The sequence below is a fragment of the Dermacentor variabilis genome, chromosome 11 (assembly GCF_050947875.1).
Source record: "Dermacentor variabilis isolate Ectoservices chromosome 11, ASM5094787v1, whole genome shotgun sequence".
NCBI classification, from domain to species: domain Eukaryota; kingdom Metazoa; phylum Arthropoda; class Arachnida; order Ixodida; family Ixodidae; genus Dermacentor; species Dermacentor variabilis.
Genome location: NC_134578.1, coordinates 27717989 through 27738938, shown reverse-complemented (window position 1 = coordinate 27738938; position 20950 = coordinate 27717989). Strand labels below are relative to the sequence as shown.

General features: G+C 46.7%; 1 protein-coding gene across 1 annotated transcript; it reads right to left on the bottom strand.

The window, feature by feature from the left end:
• Positions 1 to 9040: 9040 nt before the first annotated feature.
• Positions 9041 to 16625, bottom strand: LOC142564811 (uncharacterized). Its single transcript, XM_075675975.1, has 4 exons — positions 16359 to 16625; positions 10809 to 10962; positions 10511 to 10643; positions 9041 to 9388 (listed from the first exon to the last, which is right to left on the bottom strand). The coding sequence occupies exons 1-4, from the start codon at positions 16489 to 16491 to the stop codon at positions 9314 to 9316; spliced, it is 495 nt and encodes a 164-aa protein (XP_075532090.1). The 5' UTR covers positions 16492 to 16625; the 3' UTR covers positions 9041 to 9313.
• Positions 16626 to 20950: the final 4325 nt, after the last annotated feature.

Sequence of the window (20950 nt, the reverse complement as noted above, 5' to 3'; positions counted from 1 at the left end):
AAGCGACAGTAAATTCCTTTTACGATTATGGGAGTTTTCACGGACGCAGCAGCGTATTCCACACTAAAGAGTTTCCTTTGGAGTCTTTACGCGGGACTACGTCCGCAACTTCTTGGCTGCCTGATTTATACTTCACGCTAAATATGCGAAGGTGGGTTGGACAATTGTATGTTTGTGCGTATGTATGTATGTATGTATGTTTGTATGTATGTATGTATGTATGTATGTATGTATGTACGTACGTACGTACGTACGTACGTACTTATGTACGTATGTATGTATGTATGCATGTATGTATGTATGTACGAGTATGTACATATGTACGCATGTGCACATTGTGACACAAGAGAATAAGTACGCGAATATTTAAAATATCGCCACCATGACATGGAGAGGATAAGGAACAAGACAAGCGCCCACTAACAAGGGATGTACTTTAAGAAACTAAAGTGACCTTCAGAAAACTTTTGGCTCTCTAGGATGTATTTAAGGAAGTGCTTGACCTGTGCCCTGTCCTATCAGCCTCTTTCGGGTGCTATTTTATTGCTCAAGGCGCATTTCAGTCACCGGCTTCAGCGTCGCCGTGAGGTCCCGTATAAAGTCCAAGAGCGATAAAATCGTTGCCGCGCGTCGCATGCTGTATGTGAGAGTGAAAGCGTGCGAGGGTGAGCCCGCGCTCGCAGAGCAATCTCGCGCATGCAACGGACGAAAGCGGGGAGCAAGCGAGGCGCCTTCCGCCGCGCGCCAGGCTTCGGGGGGAGGGTAGGAAGAGGGGGGGGGGTTCTATTTCGGGCGGCCGAGCGCTTTGGCCGGTCAGCTGCAACATGAATGCCATCTGCGAAATGTACAGAGTCCGCGCTGCGCTGTGTTTTCGCGACTTAGTTTGCGCTGATGCGAGCTGCTGCATGAAGGTCGGTTCGCTGGCTGCTGCAGTCGCGCTTCCTCACTGCAGCGTTTTCACGAGTTGCCGTGGTCATCGAGTGAGATGTGTTCATGTTTGCTTGTGCTCGCGTGACACCATGCTTGTTAATTTAGTTAATACGCCTATGTGTACAAGTTTATATGGTCGATAAAACTTCTATTCTTACTTCGTATAGCTGTCCACTAATTAGCTAGCGCAATCGATGCTTCGTCTTTCATGCGAAACTGCGACTTTTTTTCTTTACGCCACATCATGGGAGAACTCGCCCAAGAAGACGCCTAGGTGAGCCAAGAGAAGTAAAACTGATTCTTTGAAAGCACAGACAAAAGAGGAATGAGAGGGTGAATATTGTCACATTGTTGCGACGGTGAAGAATGACGCAGTGTCAGAACTGTGGGTTACAAATTTAGATATTAATTGGGCGAACTTGTGCCCAGGAAAACAAGTAAAGCCCAGACCACACGTACGCTTGCGGACGCGCGCAAGCTCGCGTTCACGCGCCCACGCATGCGCACACGGTGCAGCATGGCTCGTACGCGTCGAAACGCGGCGTGATCTCGGGGAACAACTCCTCTCTGTTATCGCGCGCTTGGGTTGCCTCGCGTCGGCGCGCCTGGCTACGCAGCTACGGCGCGGAGCGTTCAACTCTCAGTGAAGCAGATTTATATCGTGCAAGAATGTGGTTCTTCCTTCCTTTTTGCACTGATCTAACAGATATAAAAATATAACAATTACGTTTATAAATATCGAAGCATCTTGAAACGCTGTCAGTAACAAAGTACGAAGCAGCGCCTGCCGAGGCGTCTGTGAGTGAGCCCAGTGAGCGCGCGCTGTCGCGCGTCTTTGTGGATGCAAACCACCATTACTCGCGAGGCGCGGCAGGCGCTAGGCGCGCGGACGCGAGCTAGCGCGCGTCCGCAAGCGTACGTGTGGTCTCGGCTTAATACTACAGCACGACGACAGCGGCGAGCGAAGTCGGCCATCGACGAAAAGTTGATGTGCGTATCAAGCACGTCGGCTTTTATACATGACTCGTGAAAGGTTCCAGCGGGATCGCTGGTGCCCGCGTGCCTTCTGGAAAGTACTACACAATTCGCGTGGCGTATGTAGTCAGATTACACTAGGTTCCATGACAGCAGACAACGGTTAGAACTATCGATAACATTCGAAAAACTTCCGGTACTTGCTGGCGTTTCCCGAGTCGAGCGATGAAGTTTAACCTTTGTTAGCCGGTGAGAAGCTGTTACCGGAGCAAGATAAAGAAGTACACGTGTCAGTATGAAAGAAAAAATGTAGAGTAATAATAATTATAGGGTTTTACGCGCCAAAGGCACTTTCTGATTATGAGGCACGTCGTAGTGGAGGACTCCGGATATTTCGACCACCTGGGGTTCTTTAACGTGCACCTAAATCTAAGCACATGGGTGTTTTCGCATTTCGCCCCCATCGAAATGCGGCCGCCGTGGCCGGGATTCGATCCCGCGACTTCGTGCTCAGCAGCCTAACACCATAGCCACTGAGCAACCAGGGCGGGTAAAAAATGTAGAGATGCTAATCATCCGTCAACTTTCTGCTTTACACAAGTGAGGATGTAATGGTGGGAAAAAATAGCTCCAGATTCAACTTTTTGAGTGTGAATACAGGGACTTCAGCGTTGCTGTTTGTAGATGTGGAGGCAGCCTGTATGCGTGTATACATAATGTATGTTCCTATGTAGTCATGCGTAAAAGTACGTACGTGTCCGTGCGTGTGTTATGTGCGTCTTTAATAGAGTCGATGGAGCTTTTATGTCCCAGACCTGCATAAATTGGCAATAAGCCATATCTGGTCCGGCTTGTATTTGTCGCTGGTAGAGGGACGAGGCCAGTGCACACTGGAAATGATATGAAGTGTTGCCGTATGCGCGTGACTAGCGCCCCCTGCAAGCTCTACGGCGAACGAGAAACACGGCGTCCGCGACTGTTAGCGTGGCGCTCCGTCGGCCATCTCCGAAGCAACGCGCCACGACGGCAGTTCGTCAGACACCACAATAGATGGCCGTGAGGAGGCGCACACGTTCCTTCACCGATAAATTCACCGAGAGCGCTTGTGGCATCAAGGTAGCAGTAGTTCTTGGGCTTCGCGAACGAAATGCTCTTATCATTGGCCCTTTGCATATTGCACCGAGCATACAGCGGTCTCGGTCATTGACTCTTACAAGACATTTACTGTCTTCTTGGAGCTCACGAAATGGGAAGAGAAGGAATGGGAGAAAGATAAGGCGTAGGATAAATACAGCTATTACTTTGTCCCCCTCGCAATGAGTGAGCTCACTGACTATGATCGACCCGTGAGTCTGAGCCCGAGTCAGCCCGGCTGGGTAGAATTTTGACGAGTCTGAGTCCGATCGGTGCGGCCTACAGAGATAAAAAAAAAGAATGCATTTTACGAGCAAGTTTGAGTGCCTTCTATTTATTTTGCCGAACAATTTCTCCCAGTCCGGTGTTGGGAGAATTCACGGTCACAGAGAGGGCCTTTTATCTGTATTTAAATTAAAGAGAAATTAAAAAGACCTGTGAGGGCTCAAGTGTGCGGGGTTCCGGCCTCATCTTTCTTTGCGATCACATCTCACACACACGTTGTCCCACCCAAAATATTTTATGCAGCCTGCAAATATTTCCCTATTGAAGCACCCTCAGTCCCGTCTTGGGTTTTCTACAATTGCCCAGCACCAGCCGGAGCGCATCATGAGAGGGAGGTATTGAAACAGTTCTCTTTCACACCGCTTTATTTCACACGCTTTGACAGAGGAGCGAAGAAGTAGCAGCAGAAAGCCCAATATGCTTTCACTGAGGCTGGTGAATCGCGAAAAGCTCAGTGATGCTTATATGGCCTTCTGGCGTTAGGCTGAGTCGAGCTGATGTTCCGCTACCTCTGTGTTCAATGAGTCCGACGACCGACCTCTAAACGCCGTAACTTTCAACACGGTGCTCCATGCACTTCCATACAATCGTGAATATGAATGTAAATAGCCTCTTTGAGGCCCTACGTCTTAAGGCAGTTGGAATGGAAGTGCCTAGTTTTCACTGCTGTGCCCCATAAGAGCGTACTTGCCTTCTAATCGGGTGGTGCACAAGAATGAAAAAAGACACAGACGAGAGAAAAAGAACAATGTTCGCATAACTAAACTCACAGAAGAATGTCTATACAATAAAGAAACAACAAAACTAATTGATCAGGTATGAGAATATTATAGTTGTCCTTAGTCCTTATCAGTCACGCCGTTAAAGATTTATTGGGCTCAGATGACAAACTATATGAAATCTAAACAAACGATTCTGCCAAAATCGCCTTTTCTGAAACTGAAACAAATCTACTGGAGCCAACCAGGACATTCAAAACACCCGTAAATATACTTAAAAAATATAAGCTGTGTAGAAGCAACTGAATCTGCGGCGGAAACTGGTGAAAAGTGACTACAACACTGGATGCACAAAGGAGGGAAAACATGCGACGCAGTAAGTTTTCTATTTTGGATAACAAACAGTTTTATGGAAGCATTTGCTAGGACACGTAAACGCATTACGTACGTAAATAACTACAGTTGTCCTCACTGCACATGCTCCAAGCGGAATCGCATTTCTGTCGTTTACGTAGGCTGTGTTAACGTACAATCGACGACAAATGTTTGCAGACCGCAATTTCTGGGAAAGAGCTGAATATACCCACAGACTCGCAATGCATCCTGGTATTCTTCTTTACAGCATGTACAAGTAAATGCGAACAAGATTGTGGCGTACGGTTTAGCAAGGCTACTGTTGCAGGCTGCTTGGAAATGCAACATTTTCTGAGATGGCGTAGTCGGTAAACTTTTGTCTTTGACAGAACGCCGTTGGGAGAGCTTAACGTACATAATGCTTACGTAATCACCAAGATATAGTGCTACCAAACATGGAAGCATCTGCGGCTCCCGCTTCAGCGTAAATTGTCGTGATGGCTATGCTCTCGCTGTCGCTGATCAACAATAACCGTTGAAATGCGCTTTCGCTTCAAGTAAACTTACTTCGTAAAGGCAAGGCGCAGAAGACCAGGACTCAAGATGAAACACAAACGACAGGACCTGCGTGACAGGACCGGCGTGTGTTTCATCTTGAGTCCTGGTCATCTGCGCCTTGCCTTTACTAATTCAAGCATGAACCAACTAGCCCAACCAAGAGTTTTACTTACACTTACTTCAAGCGCTAGTTTTTAGGGTGTGGTGAGTCGTTTTTCAGACCTCCTTAGGTGTGACGTGGGCGTGCAGCACCTCTCAAAGGGCTTACGTTTAAAGTAAGCTTTAAGACTATTCGAAAACTCTCTTATGCATGACTTAGTGCATAACGTTATCTAAGCTTTTACATACACCACAAAGTTGAAATGAATGAACCCATGAGGCATGACTTCGTGTCAAAGGAAATGATCACATCATAATCATCCTCATGCATACACTGCAAGATTCATTTCTTCTCCTGCTTATTCTCATCCTCCACAACCTATTGAAGCGACGTTGCTGTTCGTTAGCTATTTAAACCGGAGGCAGCTGGCTCCGTTCAACGCTTTTTTGGAGCAGCATGAGATAGGAAAGGAAAACGGAAACACACTTCCGCAACATCGCAGCAGCAACCCTACCCCAGAAAGTGTATTGCAAACGTTGTTTAGAATGCGCACAGACAAGACTGACGCATAGCCTGAGGGTTCTATCTGAGATCCGCTCACACGCCGGGAGCGAGCCGTACTGATGGAAGCGCTCCGTTTGAACGACATTGCGAGGCGCTTCACAGCGCTCCACCACGCTTCAAAACGACTAGACGAATATAACTGCAGAGAGCTTTGAAAACAGGGGCAGGAACGTTTGTTTTATAAACCGTAGTCACACATTCCGCTACCAAGAACCTAGCGCCTATGTATTGCCATTCGTGAGGCGTGCAGCGAGAAAGTAACGTAGGGAACGGCGACACAGCTTTTATCTATTCACAGAGACGACGGCATGGCCCACTGTGATGCGGGAAAAGCATAAATAATAAATAAAAGGTCTGAGCATATTCCTGCTGCCGCGGCAAAGTTCCCGCTGCAGCCACAGCTGTGTCATGTCGTTTTGCTTTTACTGAATTTTAGCGACGCGCTTCTGGTATGTCAGCGACTACAGCGGCTGCTTTCCTCGCCATGTTGTGGGCGAACGTGTGCGCAGAACATTCTCCTGGTTGACACCAGAAGTGATCGATCGTACGAGTGCTCGCCGATGTTCACATAAACATTATGTTTTCACAGAAGCGAAGTCATGTAACGAGTGTCCTGCGTGCGTCAGCAGCCACAGCCGCTGGTCGGTTTGTTGTCACTCCGCAGAGTTTCCGCGGCGCCGACTGTAGTAAACACTCCAGATGGGAGCGTCACCGAAAATGAGCGAGTGTGGGTGTTGCAGGCATGTTTAACGTTGAAAGGAACGTACGCGTACAAGGCTACTTCTTTGAAGCCACTGCATTGCAATTTAAAGCTGCATTGCTGTTACAATGCAGTTTAAGAGCAGTATGATATCTGGCGTAGAAGAAAGAGTGGAGCATAGAGCAGTTCTGCGTAGCCTTACGCCTGCACATTTTAAGCGGGTACGCCACGGCATTGGCATGAAGAAAGGAGAAATCAAATACATGAGATAAGGCGCTTCTACTGCATGTTTTGTGCTCTGCTCTCTTCGTCCCGCTCGGCCTGCGTTCTCACCAAGTACGAACCTACTAGGACGAGTCAACGTTTTAATCCAGACGAACTTGCCGAGGACATCTGTGGTTCCCCTATTCAGATAAAAGTAGAACCTAGAAATGCTTTGATTAGGCAGCTGCTGGACAGATTTGAATGAAATTTGTTCCTTAGAGAGACAAAGTTAGATTATACTCACTCTGTGAGCAGAATTTGGATTTAGTGCTTGAATTTTTTGCGAAAATAGAAAAAAAAATGAGTAGGTTTCGATATGAAATTCTACCACGATGCTTACAAACCTTGAACGCTGCACCAAAAAACAAACATTACAGTTCCGTATTTTGCATCTGCTAAATAATTTAAACCGAATTGATTGTTATCAACGAATTCAGACCTTATGTGAAATAGTTACAATGTTTACAACGGTTTTGTGAAAGCCCTGTTCGATTTTTTAGGGTTATATTTCAAAGCGGAGTCCACTCTGAAATATTTTGTCTGCTTTATAAGTATCAATAGTGCAATTTAAAGGGTTGTGATATCGTTTATTTATTGTGAGATGCAGAGTTGTCACCGTAAAATTTCGGTTTTTTTATTCAGTGATTTTCAACATAGACAAAAAACGGTATTCATAAAAAGTCGGCTTCCTTTCTTTCACTAGGTGGTAAATTTCACTTTTAAATGAGAAACACCTAATCAAATTCGGTACGGTGTCTGATGAGAAAAACAATTCCTGCATTCCGATGCATTGAGGTAGGAGACCCCGAGCTAAAGCTACCTTTCAGAGGAAGAATTTGCTCGGAGACTCCGCTTTAAAGGCACTGGAACCGCGAAATCGTTTTTTTTTTGTTGGCAACCACTGCAATAAATATAATGACATTTGTTGCATTACAAAACTTAAAATCTAATGATTCTTGATTTCCGCCATCAATTTTTTTATAAAGCTTGTCGAAAATTGCAAATTTCCAGAAAAGAAACTGAATATTTAAACTGCGCAACTCAGATATCAAAAACGATATCCCTATTCTGCAAATTGCACTTGATTGTTCAACTATATCGGACAAAAATGCCCTACAATACATGTCTAAATGGACTACTGATAAGTGAGTAGGACTTTTGTAAAGCCCTTGTAAACATTGTAACCAATTAACCTAAGCTAAATTATTACACATTAAGTTTGTCCAGTTTGGATGTTCCAACGGATACAGTTTACAGAGCTGCGATAGCTGTTATCAGTGCAGTCACAAATTAGTGAAATTCATGCTTCTACGTTTTTCAAGCTTACCCGAGTTTCAGCAAGTTGGAAAGAAACGTTGTGGCCCTAATCGAAAATTCCGCTTCCAACAGCCAAAACAATATAATGTTTTCTTTATAATAAAACAAATTTTATCAAGATCGGCCAAGAGAGTACCTTATCAAAGAAGTTTTGCGGCTTACATGTACTTGAATGGGCCGCATCGGTGTTGGGCCCGAGCTAAAGCTTGCTCTTAAGGTCAGAGTTGACTGTATGAGCAACCTCTTTCATTGCATGCTTAGAGCGCTGAAACAGTGACTTCACGACTGCGTCTGCGCGGGAGGCCTCAAGACGCACAGCTTAGAGACCACGCCGACATGTTCTCCTTCCTTGTAAGTATTGAATGGTGAATTAGCACTTATTGATAGACAGGTCGTCAACATCGAAACAACACATTGTGAGCAAGTACGACAAGCACTTGGGACTGATAATTAGCGCTCCTGCATATGTGGCCTCACGATCGAGTGCAATATTTCTGTTGAGAGTGGTCATGGGCTCGATAACAAGAACCGTCGCAATAAATGTCGAGTCGCTTTTCGCTATCGAGGGACAGAATCACATGATACAGGCTAAGCACACGAATTTAGACGTTGAATTAAACGTTTACGAATAAATTTGTTTTTCAGCTTACCCTCCTGGTAACTTGGAATATACACAAGATTTTTGGCTCCCCCCCCCCCCCCCCCCCTTGTGCACTTTTTGTCGCACTGACGAAGGGTGGTCACCACGTTCGGCGCTTGGCGCATTTTACCCATTGGAGCATTCCTTTGGGAACGCTGTTCTAGTTGCAGCAAAAGCAGCAAGCTCAATTTTCCTTTTTTTAATCTTTACACTAAAATATGACTCTGGACAGTCCGTTCACACAAACCTTTGCTTTCGTTGGAAGGCTACCTAGGAGATCGTTTCCCGTTATAGTTTTTTTCGAACCTCATGTCAAAACCTATCTTTGTTTCTACTTGAGAACACACCATTCCTGACAGGCCCCAAAATTTGAGAAAAGTCGAGACGTATAATTAAACTCATTTGTGCTGAAATCCCTTCCCACGCTTGTGCTGTTACGTTTCCGAAGACATATTCCATAGCCTTGAGTCACGTGAACAAGGGTCACAACGGACAACGACTGAGAAGAACACTGACTTTATTGATGCATTTGGTGCGCAACACCAGCGCCAGTCTGGCATGCGCTCTTATGTTGCATTCTACTGCCTCAGCTTGTGACCACATCAGGAGAGCCGCGCTCTCTAACACCGAGAGCAGGTAAACACGAACCCTTTTCGTCGACACTCTGCGTCAACATTGTGCGCTTCCTACGTCGTGCACTGACCGGTGCCTGCTGATTGGTCGTTTCGTTCACTCAAATAATTGATCAGAAAATTGTAGGCCACTCTAAACAGTCACGGAGCATTCGAGTTACATCCCACGACTGCTCCGTTGTCGATGACTTCAAAGCGCAGGTCGCTCTTGCCGCCCTGTAAGTCAACGAGGGAGCCATATTAGGTGAAGGCGATGAGTGACGTGCGAATAAAGTGATGATTTAAAACAACCAGAAGAGTCTAGCAATAGAAACTGATCGGCTTGTTTTCGAATGGATTAGAAGAAACTAATAGATTTTCATCACTGTACAAGTGATCGCGGAAAGTGAATTGTAAAGGACATGCTTCGAGAGGCAGGAAAAAAAACGGTCAGATGGCAAACGCAATCATACACCTCTCACTTATAACTAGCCGTTAATGAAATGTTCCTTGGGCACCAGAATGAAACACGCTACCAAGGGAAGGCCGACCACTCCGACTATCGTTTTGCGTGCATTGAGCTGTGCATTAGCGTAGACTGTGCCAACAAAGCTGCCTGTATGTACTTCATACAAGTTCAGTGCGCAGCCATGTAAAAATGAACCACAGTTTTTGAAATGGTAAGATAAAATGTTAGGAGGTGCTATCAGTATTCGAACTCAGCTTCCGACGCCAAAACGATACGGCTCTGCAGTGGTGATTTCGTGCTGGAGATTGCAGGTCTTTGCGTGCCATGTAATCGTATCGCAAGTGTTCACAGTTTTTCATTCCATTTTGATAGGTATATGTCAATGAAAGATAAAGACTTCAATCCTACAGCATTCCCTGTTACTCCTTTCCACACCGCACTCTCCGAGCTCTGTGTACTTGAAAAAAAGTGCTACATCAAGTTCCTTTGAGGGATCTAACAACCAGGCTCCTCATTAGAAACACGGACCGAAATAGGCTTCGAAAGCTCAAGCCTGGCCGTTAATGCAAGACCATACCTTACTTTGAAAATGGAAACATTACATGTGAAAATGAGCCAAACACCATAAATGTGCTTTAGATGCAGTCTGTAAGACAGCTAAAATATCAGACGAATATTTACATGAAAAATCGAGAAAAAGAAAAGGTGGGTGTATAAAAATATTTAGGTAACTAGAATATTTACTCTGTTTGAAGATAAAGGTATCCGTGCACTATGTAAAAACCTGCTACCATTTTTGGTTCGCTCAGATTCGCTTGCATTGCTTTGCATTTTAAGTATTCAGCAGATGAGTGTGAAAAATGGAAACAAATCCTCTGGAAAAAGCTTACCTCTGTCGTTAAGTAGAACGCTTGGTAACCGGAAACCTGTATTTCGGCGTGGTACACACCGGTCTCGAAGTCGCATGGTTTTGAGGGTGGGCCCTCGGGACCCTGCCTCACTAGCTTACACAAGTCGTAATCCCTATAATGAGAATAAGAAGGAGCTGCAATCAGCCAATTTCTCGCATGCTCGGACTTCTTCAAGAGAAAAGCACGATAAATACAGATGAAAGCCACACGGCTTAAACTGTGTAACACTAGCGTAGGCAAAAAATCCATCGAGGCTCAACGGAAACTTGATACGCACGGTGTGAGAGGACTCAGGCCTTCCCCACGCGCCGTGACGCGAAGTTTAGGATCATCCAGGTGTCCCGTCACAATTACGTCGAAGGAAAGCAGTGCCTGTCCTCGGTCCATTTTGCTTTGAACTACGACGTTTTGGATCTTGGCCGCTGCGGATGCTGCATCGAAACACGTAACGAATGAAAACACACAGAAACACACACGCACGCAGGCAGAAAAAGCACATTGCATGTTCTCGCACAACCACAAGAAAGTGCCCAGATTGTGTGCATACTATAAGCTATGCACGCTAAGAATTCATACATATAGTGTAAGAGACCCCTAACATATGGCCTAAAGACATGACAAAAAAATTGCGGTTAAGCTTTCGCATCAAACCTGAAATTCGGGCGGCTGCTATGTACCGCCGTCGCTTAACTGGTTTGAATAGTTCGAATACCGGAAAATACGCACACTCAAACACGCACTCGCTTGGCCTTCTCTCGCTGTCAAAGTTATATGTGACACACTCGTATTTGACAGCCGTATCAAAACCTAGCAGCATGGCACCAGTTTATATGTGGTTAGTGCATTACGAGCAAGGTCTACCACGGGAGAGAGGAGGAAACTGAGTTGCAAAGTCTACAGGGAGGTTAGCCAGTGTAAGTGCTACCAGCTGTGTAACTTGTGCTAGGAAAAGGAGAGCAGGTATAAATATATAAAGATGCACTGAAATGCGATACAACGTGTTGCAACTTTCAGAGTCAGTCACCGAAACTGCAAATCCTTAAGCGTTGGGACCTCCTACCTGAATAAATAGTATCGGAGTTCTTTCTGCTCGGGAACCAGTGCGTATCAGTTTCGGTGACGTTTGAGTAGGATTACACAAAAGAAAAAAAAAGAAAAATATATACCTTAGATGAGAGTACCTGCAGGAAGTGGACTTTCAACTCATGCACTAAATGTTTTTAGAATAATTACTGAAAATTAAAAAAATAATACCGGCTTATCGAATTTATAACTCTGTAACTTATCAATAAAATAAACAACATGACAATTCTGTAAACCTCATTTATTGGGTTTAAAGCTGGCGAAATCGATGCATTATACACCAATCTGAAATATACCCCTAATTTGCAAGCCAAACTTAGGCAACAAATTTCCTTGTAAACATAACTATTTTGGGTGAGCTGTGAATCCTGACATCTGATTTGCCCACTTGTGTTGCTCCAGCAGGTGGAGTTCACAAAACTTCAATACATGTTTTCGGTGCAATGTTAGGAGATTTTTAAACTTCGTGCTTCAATTTTTTTAAACAACAGGGTTTTGGCAAATTGGCAAAACAAATGCTGTCCTAAATTAAACATTTCGGCCTATATTTATTAGACTATAGCTAACTCAGATCCAACGCATTCAATTCAAAGAGTTCCATCGGTTGTCTCATGAAAGCACTTCTCCGTTTTAGATGCATATGAATAGAAATGCAGGGACCGTCCGTCCCATCATTTACCCTCTTCTCAGAAATCCAGTTTGCCTCGCTGTGGGGGTAACTGGCCCCTGATCCTTCTTTGAACCGAAGCGGCTGCCCGATTGGGGCGCCACCACTGCTACTCGGCAGAACCGGCTTTTGCTTTTGAATAAAGCCAGTCGACTGTCCGTTCTAAAGCTGTCAAAACCTCTATTCCGCACCTCCGTCAAACCGAGCTCCCAACAAGTGGTGACACAGGATATTTACGTTTTTTTTTCGAACACAAACCACGAACGACGCTGCTCCTACGCCTGCTGTCAGAGTACGATTACGTCTCCTGTCATCGCCGCAGAGCTGCAGCTTCCCAGCTTGTGGCCCAAGATTCGTCGAGTTTTGTTTATGCAAGTAGAGGACCGTTTTCAACTCCGTCACATCACTTCACATACAGCAATGTATCCGCACGTTGTCGCCGCGCTACCCTCCGACATCGCCGATACCATAGACGACTTGCTAGCGGGTGCTACATTGGCCACCGCATACGACGAACTGAAACGCACGGTCCTGCAGCGCCTCGAGCCATCGCAACAAAGTAGGTTCCAACAGCTCCTCTCCGAAGAACTCGGTGATCAACGACCGTCACAAATGCTGCACCGGTTGCGTCAATTACTGGTTGCACACTTCGATAACGAGAGCCAGCTTCCAATTTTGCGCGAGCTGTTCTTGAAACACCTAGCACAGTCCGCACGCGTGGTACTAGCGGGTTCCTACGACATAAGTCTCGACTGGCTAGCTGCACTCGTTGATTGCTTATGCAAATGCTCGTCTTCGGCACAGCTGCCTATCACCGCTGCGAGAGTCTCAGAGCCAGGAGAGCGACTCTCGCTCCTGAAGTATACACTCGACTATCTTACCAGTGCACTAGAGAAGCTGATGGCTGGCGGAAACGCTGCCTACCAACTTCGGCGCAACCATTCGGCCTCACAGTCTCGCAGCACACCTAAAGACTCGTCGCGGCAGTTGTGCGGGTACCGCCGTCGCTTTCACGAACAAGCAAGTCGCTGCACTCAGCCCTGTTCATGGACGGAAAACACACCGGCCAGTCGCTAACGGGGGCACACGACATCGGCACTCGAGCAAGGTACGTGTCCTGTATAGTCGGCCACATCACCGGCACTCGCATCGACGTTCACACCGGAGCCGAGCTGTTTATCGTTCCAGCCACGGCTGCAGATCGCCAACGCGGCATGTCCACGCCCACGCTCCACGCAGTGAACAGCGCTGCTATCACGTCGTATGGGCTCCGGGCAATAACGCTAGACATCGGACTCGGGCGCTTGCACATATAGGCGTTTGTGATCGCTTACGTCGGCTTTGACATTCTGAGAGCGGACTTCCGCAGCCATTTCAACCTAGATTCAACCTGAGTGTTCGCAATCGGTGCCAAAAGGATAACGTCACATACCTCGATGTACTCGGCCTGCAGTCCACCCTCATTTCATCTGGCATCCGTACGTTTCGGCCGGTCTCAACGTACGACCAGACACTTGCCGAATACTCGCAACTCACGGAGCGCCGAAACTATGCGCTGCCCGTGAAACACAGGGTGACGCGCGATATCACCACCACTGGCCAAGCTGTCGCTGCGCGGTCACGGGGGCTCGCTGGACGGAGGTTGGAAGTCGTCCGCCGTGAGTTCAAACCAATTGCTTCAGCTCGGCGTTATTCACCCTCCCTCCAGCAAGTGGTCTTCTCCTTTCCATATGGTTGGAAAGCACGACAGTGTCGACTAGTGGCCTTGTGGTGATTGCCGAGCTTCGAGTGTTTTCACTACTCCCGAATCAATATCCCCTTCCCCACATACATGACTTCGGTGCCCGTCTCGCAGGAACCAAAATATACCGCAAGATCGACTTGATCAGCGCGAACCACCAAATTCCTGTCGAACCCAACGACACTCCGAAGACAGCAATCACAACTCCATTTGGTCTATTTGAGCTTTTATGCCACTGCTTAAAGAATCTGGTGCAAACATTTCATAGCTTCATGGATGAGGTTACGCGGGGACTCTCGCTCATTTTCGTCTACCATGACGTCATTCACGTTGAAAAGTCGCGCAGACGAAGAGTACAATGAACACATTCTTCTTCTACTTGAACGACTAGATGAACACGGCGCAGCCGGAGGAACACGGAGTTGAAGCCCTGGATTTATTGACCATCGCATTTCACCCCTCCCCATCCTTCTTCTGAAAGCTGCGCGAGTTTCTCGGCCTCATAAATTTTCACAGGCGTTTCATACCATCCTATGAACAAGTTTTTCTACCGCTTACCAACGTGCTGCGTCCCGAATCCATAAAGATACGCCTTTCTTTCCCTGGTCCTCGGAGCAAGAACACACCTTCCAGGAAGCCAAGATGTGCTTGGCGACTGCACTGTTGCTGATTCATCTGTTGCCCGACGCGTCAACTAGCCTTATTGTAGACGTGTTGACTACGGCAGTGGGTGCAGTACTGCAGCAGCACGATGACACAAACTGTAGGCCACTGGGCTTCTTCTCAATGCGTCTCAAACCTACACAAGCTGGCTACACTACCTTCAGGAGGGAGATGTTCGCCATCTGTTGCGCTGTCGACCATTTCCGCTTCTTTCTTGAAGGCTGTAGCTGTTACAGCCTCACCGGCCGCAAGCCATTAACCTTCGTTTTCTAGAACAACAGTTCTTCGTACTCACAATGCGAGCTTCGGAAATTTTGCTTTTTTTGCGAATTTTCTACTGGCATCCTCCATATACCTGGGACCGCAAATAAAGCAGCTGACGAACTGTGGCCGATCGCCGTTCTGCCTGCTGGCCTTGTGGATTTCCAAGCTCCAGCCGCCGCCCGGCAAAACTACTCGAGCTGCGCCAATTGCGGGAAAAACGCTTGTCGCTCCAACTTGCAGAGTTGCCGCTACCCTACACAACACTATTAGTCACGTGCGACAAATCGCAGGAAGTTCCTCGCCCGTTCGTGCCCCATCAGTTTCGGCGGCCAATATTCGATTCCTGCACGGGCTAAGCCATACAGGTATCAGAGTGACACAGCTAGAGGCTTATCAGAGACCGCTTCGTCTGGCCAACAAAGGTGTCCGAAGCAGGCCGAAAAGCTGGCAAACCTGCGAAGCCGTCAAAGTGACCCGCAGTGCAGCCGTTTCGACCACCAGAGAGCCGTTTCTGTCACGTGTATTTGGACTTGGCGGGGCTTGTAGCGACTGACTGAAGAGCCCTTGTAGGGACCGTCCATCACTTCCTGTCCCCGCTTCTCGGAAATCCAGTTTGCTTCGCCGTGGGGGTCATTGCCCCGTGCTCTTTCTTGTAAGCGAAGCGGCTGCCTGAATGGGGCGCAACCATTGCCACTGGACAAAACGTGCTTTTACTTTTGAATAAAGCCAGTGAACTCCGTTTTCAAGCTGTCAAAACGTTTATGCCTTGCCCCCGCCAAACTGAGATCCCAACACAAATATCAGTGTTGGTCCAGACCTAGAGGTTCCTCTTAAACCGCATTCCTAACATGATCACTCCCGCTACTAGCACTGCTTTCTCCATGGGCACCCCTTGCAATATTGATGTTGAAAATAAATTTTAATTGACAGATCCGACATACCCGAAGTCTAGTCCAGACAGGCTAAGCATTAGTAGCTCTGCTGGCTAATGCTTACTCTAGCTTACCTAAGTACCCTGTAACACACATAATGATTTGAAATTCATCTGATTGGTACTAAGCTATACGAAATACATCTGCGATGCTAATCTAATGCTTCACAAGGCAGCGATGTGTTGTTTTGACTTCAGCAGAATCCGCCTTTCGCTTACGTAGTGCGCCTTACGGGGTGAGCCAGAGGCAACAGGTATTGTTAGACTTGCAAAGAATGGATGGGAACATGACATGCGATATCCGAGCACACTGAACTAAGCCAACGGCAAGTCGACTTGAACGCAAGCGCGCCATGCAAGAGACAACCAAAGCTAGCAAGACCCTAAAAGCCCTACACATACGGTATGGGTTAGCACAAAGATCGCTCGAAGTTCGGAAGTGTCCCTAAGCGTTACTATATCTGCGACTGGCACTCACTTGAGCAGGGTTTAAGCGGATAGCGTTTGACGGCCGCCATCCCGAAGCACAAGGAAAACAGCGCCGCAAGGCCCAGCGTTGCTACTGTCGGCGTGTAACATCGGCGATGAAGCCAAAAGTCGACGTGAGCCATGGGAACAGCGCGGCTGGCAAAAGGCACCGAGTGAGAAGGCAGCGAAATGGGCGCAGGCGCAACAGCTGCACACTATTCGTGTCTGTTTCTCTTTTGCGCAACAGCAGACTGAGCGTGCGAGTGGCTTCGACTGTGCCCCGGTTACCTCGCTACAGCGCACGAGGAAATCGCTTACGTAGCCGTGCAAATGTCGGGCATGAATTCACCAGTAGCTCCCGCGGTCGCTGGAGTTCGCAAAAACATTTTGCCCTCCATAGAAGTACCAGTTGAAAGGCTCGTGCGTCAGCAGTCACAAAAAAACACCCTTTCATTTTTGTGAAGTATCGCTGAGTTTCGTGTTAAATTGCAGTCCGAGTATGGAAAACATAAAGCATGAAATACGGCTCTAAAAAAAACCTGAACAAGAAATTCTTCAATGTGTAATTTGTTGTTCAAGCATATGACTCTAAAAAAATATTTACATCATTGGATAGATAGAGGAAAACAGCTTTATTTACAAACTGATTTGTTTTTATGTATGCTTCCGCCAGCACTGAGACCTTACGGTTGTTCCTGGGCACGGTAGATAACTGTTTGGTCAATTTATTGCTTATTATTAGTTTATAGGCTTATTTCTCACTGGCAGCAAGCTGTCTTTTCTTCCACGTTCACTTCTTTGTTCCTTTATTCATTGATAACGAGAATTGCGCAAATTTAAGCATCGTTCATAAATAATTTGAGTTTCTTTTTGTTTGAGTTTGAATTTATTGAACATTGGCTAATTGAACATTTCAGGTAAACAAAAAAGTTCGGAGTCCTTCCACTATGTGAATATGGAAGACCAGCAAAGCTATGTTGCTGAATAGCTACATTAAGTTTTATATGGGTGTTATGCTATACTCGTTTAATGAAGGCACAAACACAGAATTTCGTTGTTTTGTTTAGTCTTTTAAATTTGTTTTCTATTTATTATCTCGTTTTTTATTTTTTTCCTGTACACATATGCGCTGACGTTTCGACACGCATCGTTATAAACTAAGGTTTGTGGAACAACGTTATATTGTCCCTTCTTTCTGCTTGTTTTTTTCATTTCTTCTTTTTTTACTTCTTATTATTATTTTACTTCATACATATACGCTGACGTTCCGACGCGCACCGTCTAGACTAGCGGGCCCGCTGGGGCATGTGCCATTGAGCTTGGACCCTTTCTGCACTATCGGCAGGGTCGGCCCACCTGATGATTTGTTTTTGTCAACATCTCGCACACATTCTTTTCCAGATCTTAGCCATAGATAGCTTCACTGTAAAAAGACCAATTGCTTTGACCACAAACTTTCTTTGGCTTCAGGGTAGGTTGCATTCTTGCGTTTGTTGCTGAGAATGCACCCCTTCGATTAACTACTTTGTCTCGCTCTATATGCGCTTAAAAACGCTTCCACCATTAGGGCTTATATTGTGCAACAACAACAATCGCCATCCATCTTGCCCACATTTCCTATATTAAACGCTGCGCGCCCGGTACTTCCAGGTCATGAACGGCATGCACCTTAATAGCATGCTATAGCATTTTCGACAGGAAAGTAGCGAGCGCCATGTTTCCAAGAAAAGAAATGGAAACAAGCAGACAACAATAATTGTTGTCCTACATAAGTGCCAAATGTGCAAACTTTTTTAAGAGCTTAGAGTCACTCAGTATTACGTCCAGACCTTTATTAAATAATTCGTTGCGACTTGCGAATTTTTTTGGTGCGATTAGCATTGTTAGAGTAGTTCACCCGCTTTGACGTGCTGCTGCTATCTAGCCCATCAAAGATCGCTCTCACTCTGGAGAGAAAAAGAAGTAAATAATTAACCAATCGAACGCGTGCTTTTCTGCCTATTGTTTTTATGGATCCCCGCATGAGCAACATTTCAGACAACCTCGATCACATGTTTATGCTTTCACAAAAAACAAAAAGGCAGCGAATATACTTACTTGTACAAAGTTAACCGCACGAACTAGTGCAAATTATAGGAGTCGGGAGTGAACGCATGTCGTTGTCGATCCACTTTTAGTTGATTTTATATGAAGCGCATGTTATAACGGTTTGTTCAACCATTACCGAGGTGTCCGGAAACCCGCCGTGGTTGCTCAGTGGCTATGCTGTTGGGCTGCTGAGCACGAGGTCGCGGGATCGAATCCCGGCCACGGTGGCCGCATTTCGATGGGGGCGAAATACGAAAACACCAGTGTGCTTAGATTTAGGTGCACGTTAAATAACCCCAGGTGGTCAAAATTTCCGGAGTCCTCCACTACGGCGTGCCTCATAATCAGAAAGTGGTTTTGGCACGTAAATACCCAAATATTATTATGTCCGGAAATATTTGCAAAATGGCCTGGATGTTAGCGTCATGTTTATAATTCATTTCAGTGTGCGCTTAATCCTGAATTACAATCAAACTGAAAGCGTTCTTAACAAGGGACCTTCTTTCTTAGTTACTTCCAGTGTTCTGAAAGACCGTAATATTAACATATATCAAAGTATAGGTTTTCATTCTCACGTTTTACTCGGCTATGACTTGTCGCAAGGTCAGTGATGCCGCTCTACTTGTTCTTGAATTTTGCTACATATTCCTTTATCTTTGCCGCTCATACTTTTTATCTAGCTTGCAATCCACTAACTTTTCTTAACCTACCTGACGTGTCACTGAGACATCACTTACTCCATTCATATTTTTAGGCAATATGATAAGTGTTTCAGCGAGTGCTTTGGACATGCACTAAGGACGTCGAGATAAGGAGATCAGTTTCTCGGTAGCGCATTACTGAAGGCGCAGTTTCTCAGAAATCACGGGATGATGGCCAGTGGTAACAATATTGGTAGGCCGCTTCCGACCGCAAAAGCACTGTTGCGTTTCGCCTGCGACACGTGGTTTTGCCGGCGCGACTGCGGCGGGGCGGCAGACATTTTGGCCCGATCGTCGTCGCCGCAACACTCATCGGCAGGTGTTTCCAGGCGCGACTGCGGCGATGCGACCGCAAAAGATCACCCTCTCATTCCAGTCATTGTGCCCGAAACAGGCGATGCCAAAGCAGGGACCATCCTCTCATTACAGTCATTGTGCCCGACCGGCAGCGCTACAACAGGGTGCTACGAGATCGTGCTCGACAGGGTGCTACGAGATCGTGCTCGTCATGGTGCTACGGCATCGCTACGACAGTGTGCGTCACCATTAGCCCATTGTACATTCACGTGCTCGTCTTTTGAGGGGTTCCTTCTTGCCCTCAACTGCGAGAGTATAAAAACAGCTGCCCCCGGACGCCAAAAAGGAGGGCTCCGATTTCTTCTGTTGAGTGAAGTGCTCTCCCGTCTCTCTACTTCGGTCAACCTGACCGCCAACTCTTTGCGATGTTAAAATAAACAAGTTGTTTTGTTGTTACCAGTCGACTCATGCTTTGCCGGGACCTTCGGATGCTTCCAGTTGTACCCCAGGCCGCCAGGCCAACGCTACCCTTGGGGCTTGCGACCCAGGTACAACCACGGGCGTCAGCGCCGAGTTCCCAACAGATCGTACCAGCAGTCCGATCCAAACATCTGGTTGGCAGCGGTGAGATCGCCTACGACTTCAAACAGCACACGCACGCACACGCAAGCACACACACGCACACACACACCCGCCGTGGTTGCTCAGTGGCTATGGTGTTGGGCTGCTGAGCACGAGGTCGCGGGATCAAATTGCGGCCACGGCGGCCACATTTCGATGGGGGCGAAATGCGAAAACACCCGTGTGCTTAGATTTAGGTGCACGTTAAAGAACCCCAGGTGGTCAAAATTTCCGGAGTCCTCCACTAGGGCGTGCCTCATAATCAGAAAGTGGTTTTGGCAAGTAAAACCCCATAATTTACCATAACACGCACACACAACCCAATTCTTGGTAGCCCTAATTCGCGTAGCCGTACTCCGTTACGTTTCGATGTAGTAGTTTTGCGGAAATCCGCAAAATGGATAGAAGTGACGAATAAAGGGAAAATAATAAGACATCCACCCGTCCGTAGCAATTGCTACAAAGGAAACCCATACGGGTTCCTCGAAAGAAAAAGCCCCATATTCGAAGAAAAATTCATCCTGGTCCGGGACTCGAACCCGGGACCACCGCCTTTCCGGGGCAGCCACTCTACCATCTGAGCTAACCAGGCGGCTAGCAGATGGCAGGGCGAAGTCGAATTTGTCGACAACACGAAGCAAAGACAAGTGATTACTACTCATTACTTGTCTTTGCCTCGTGTTGTCGACAAATTCGACTTCGCCCTGCCATCTGCTAGCCGCCTGGTTAGCTCAGATGGTAGAGCGGCTGCCCGGAAAGGCGATGGTCCCGGGTTCGAGTGCCGGACCAGGATGAATTTTTCTTCGAATATGAGGCTTTTTCTTTCGAGGAACCCGTATGGTTTTCCTTTGTAGCAAGTGCTACGAACGGGTGGATGTCTTATTTTCCCTTTATT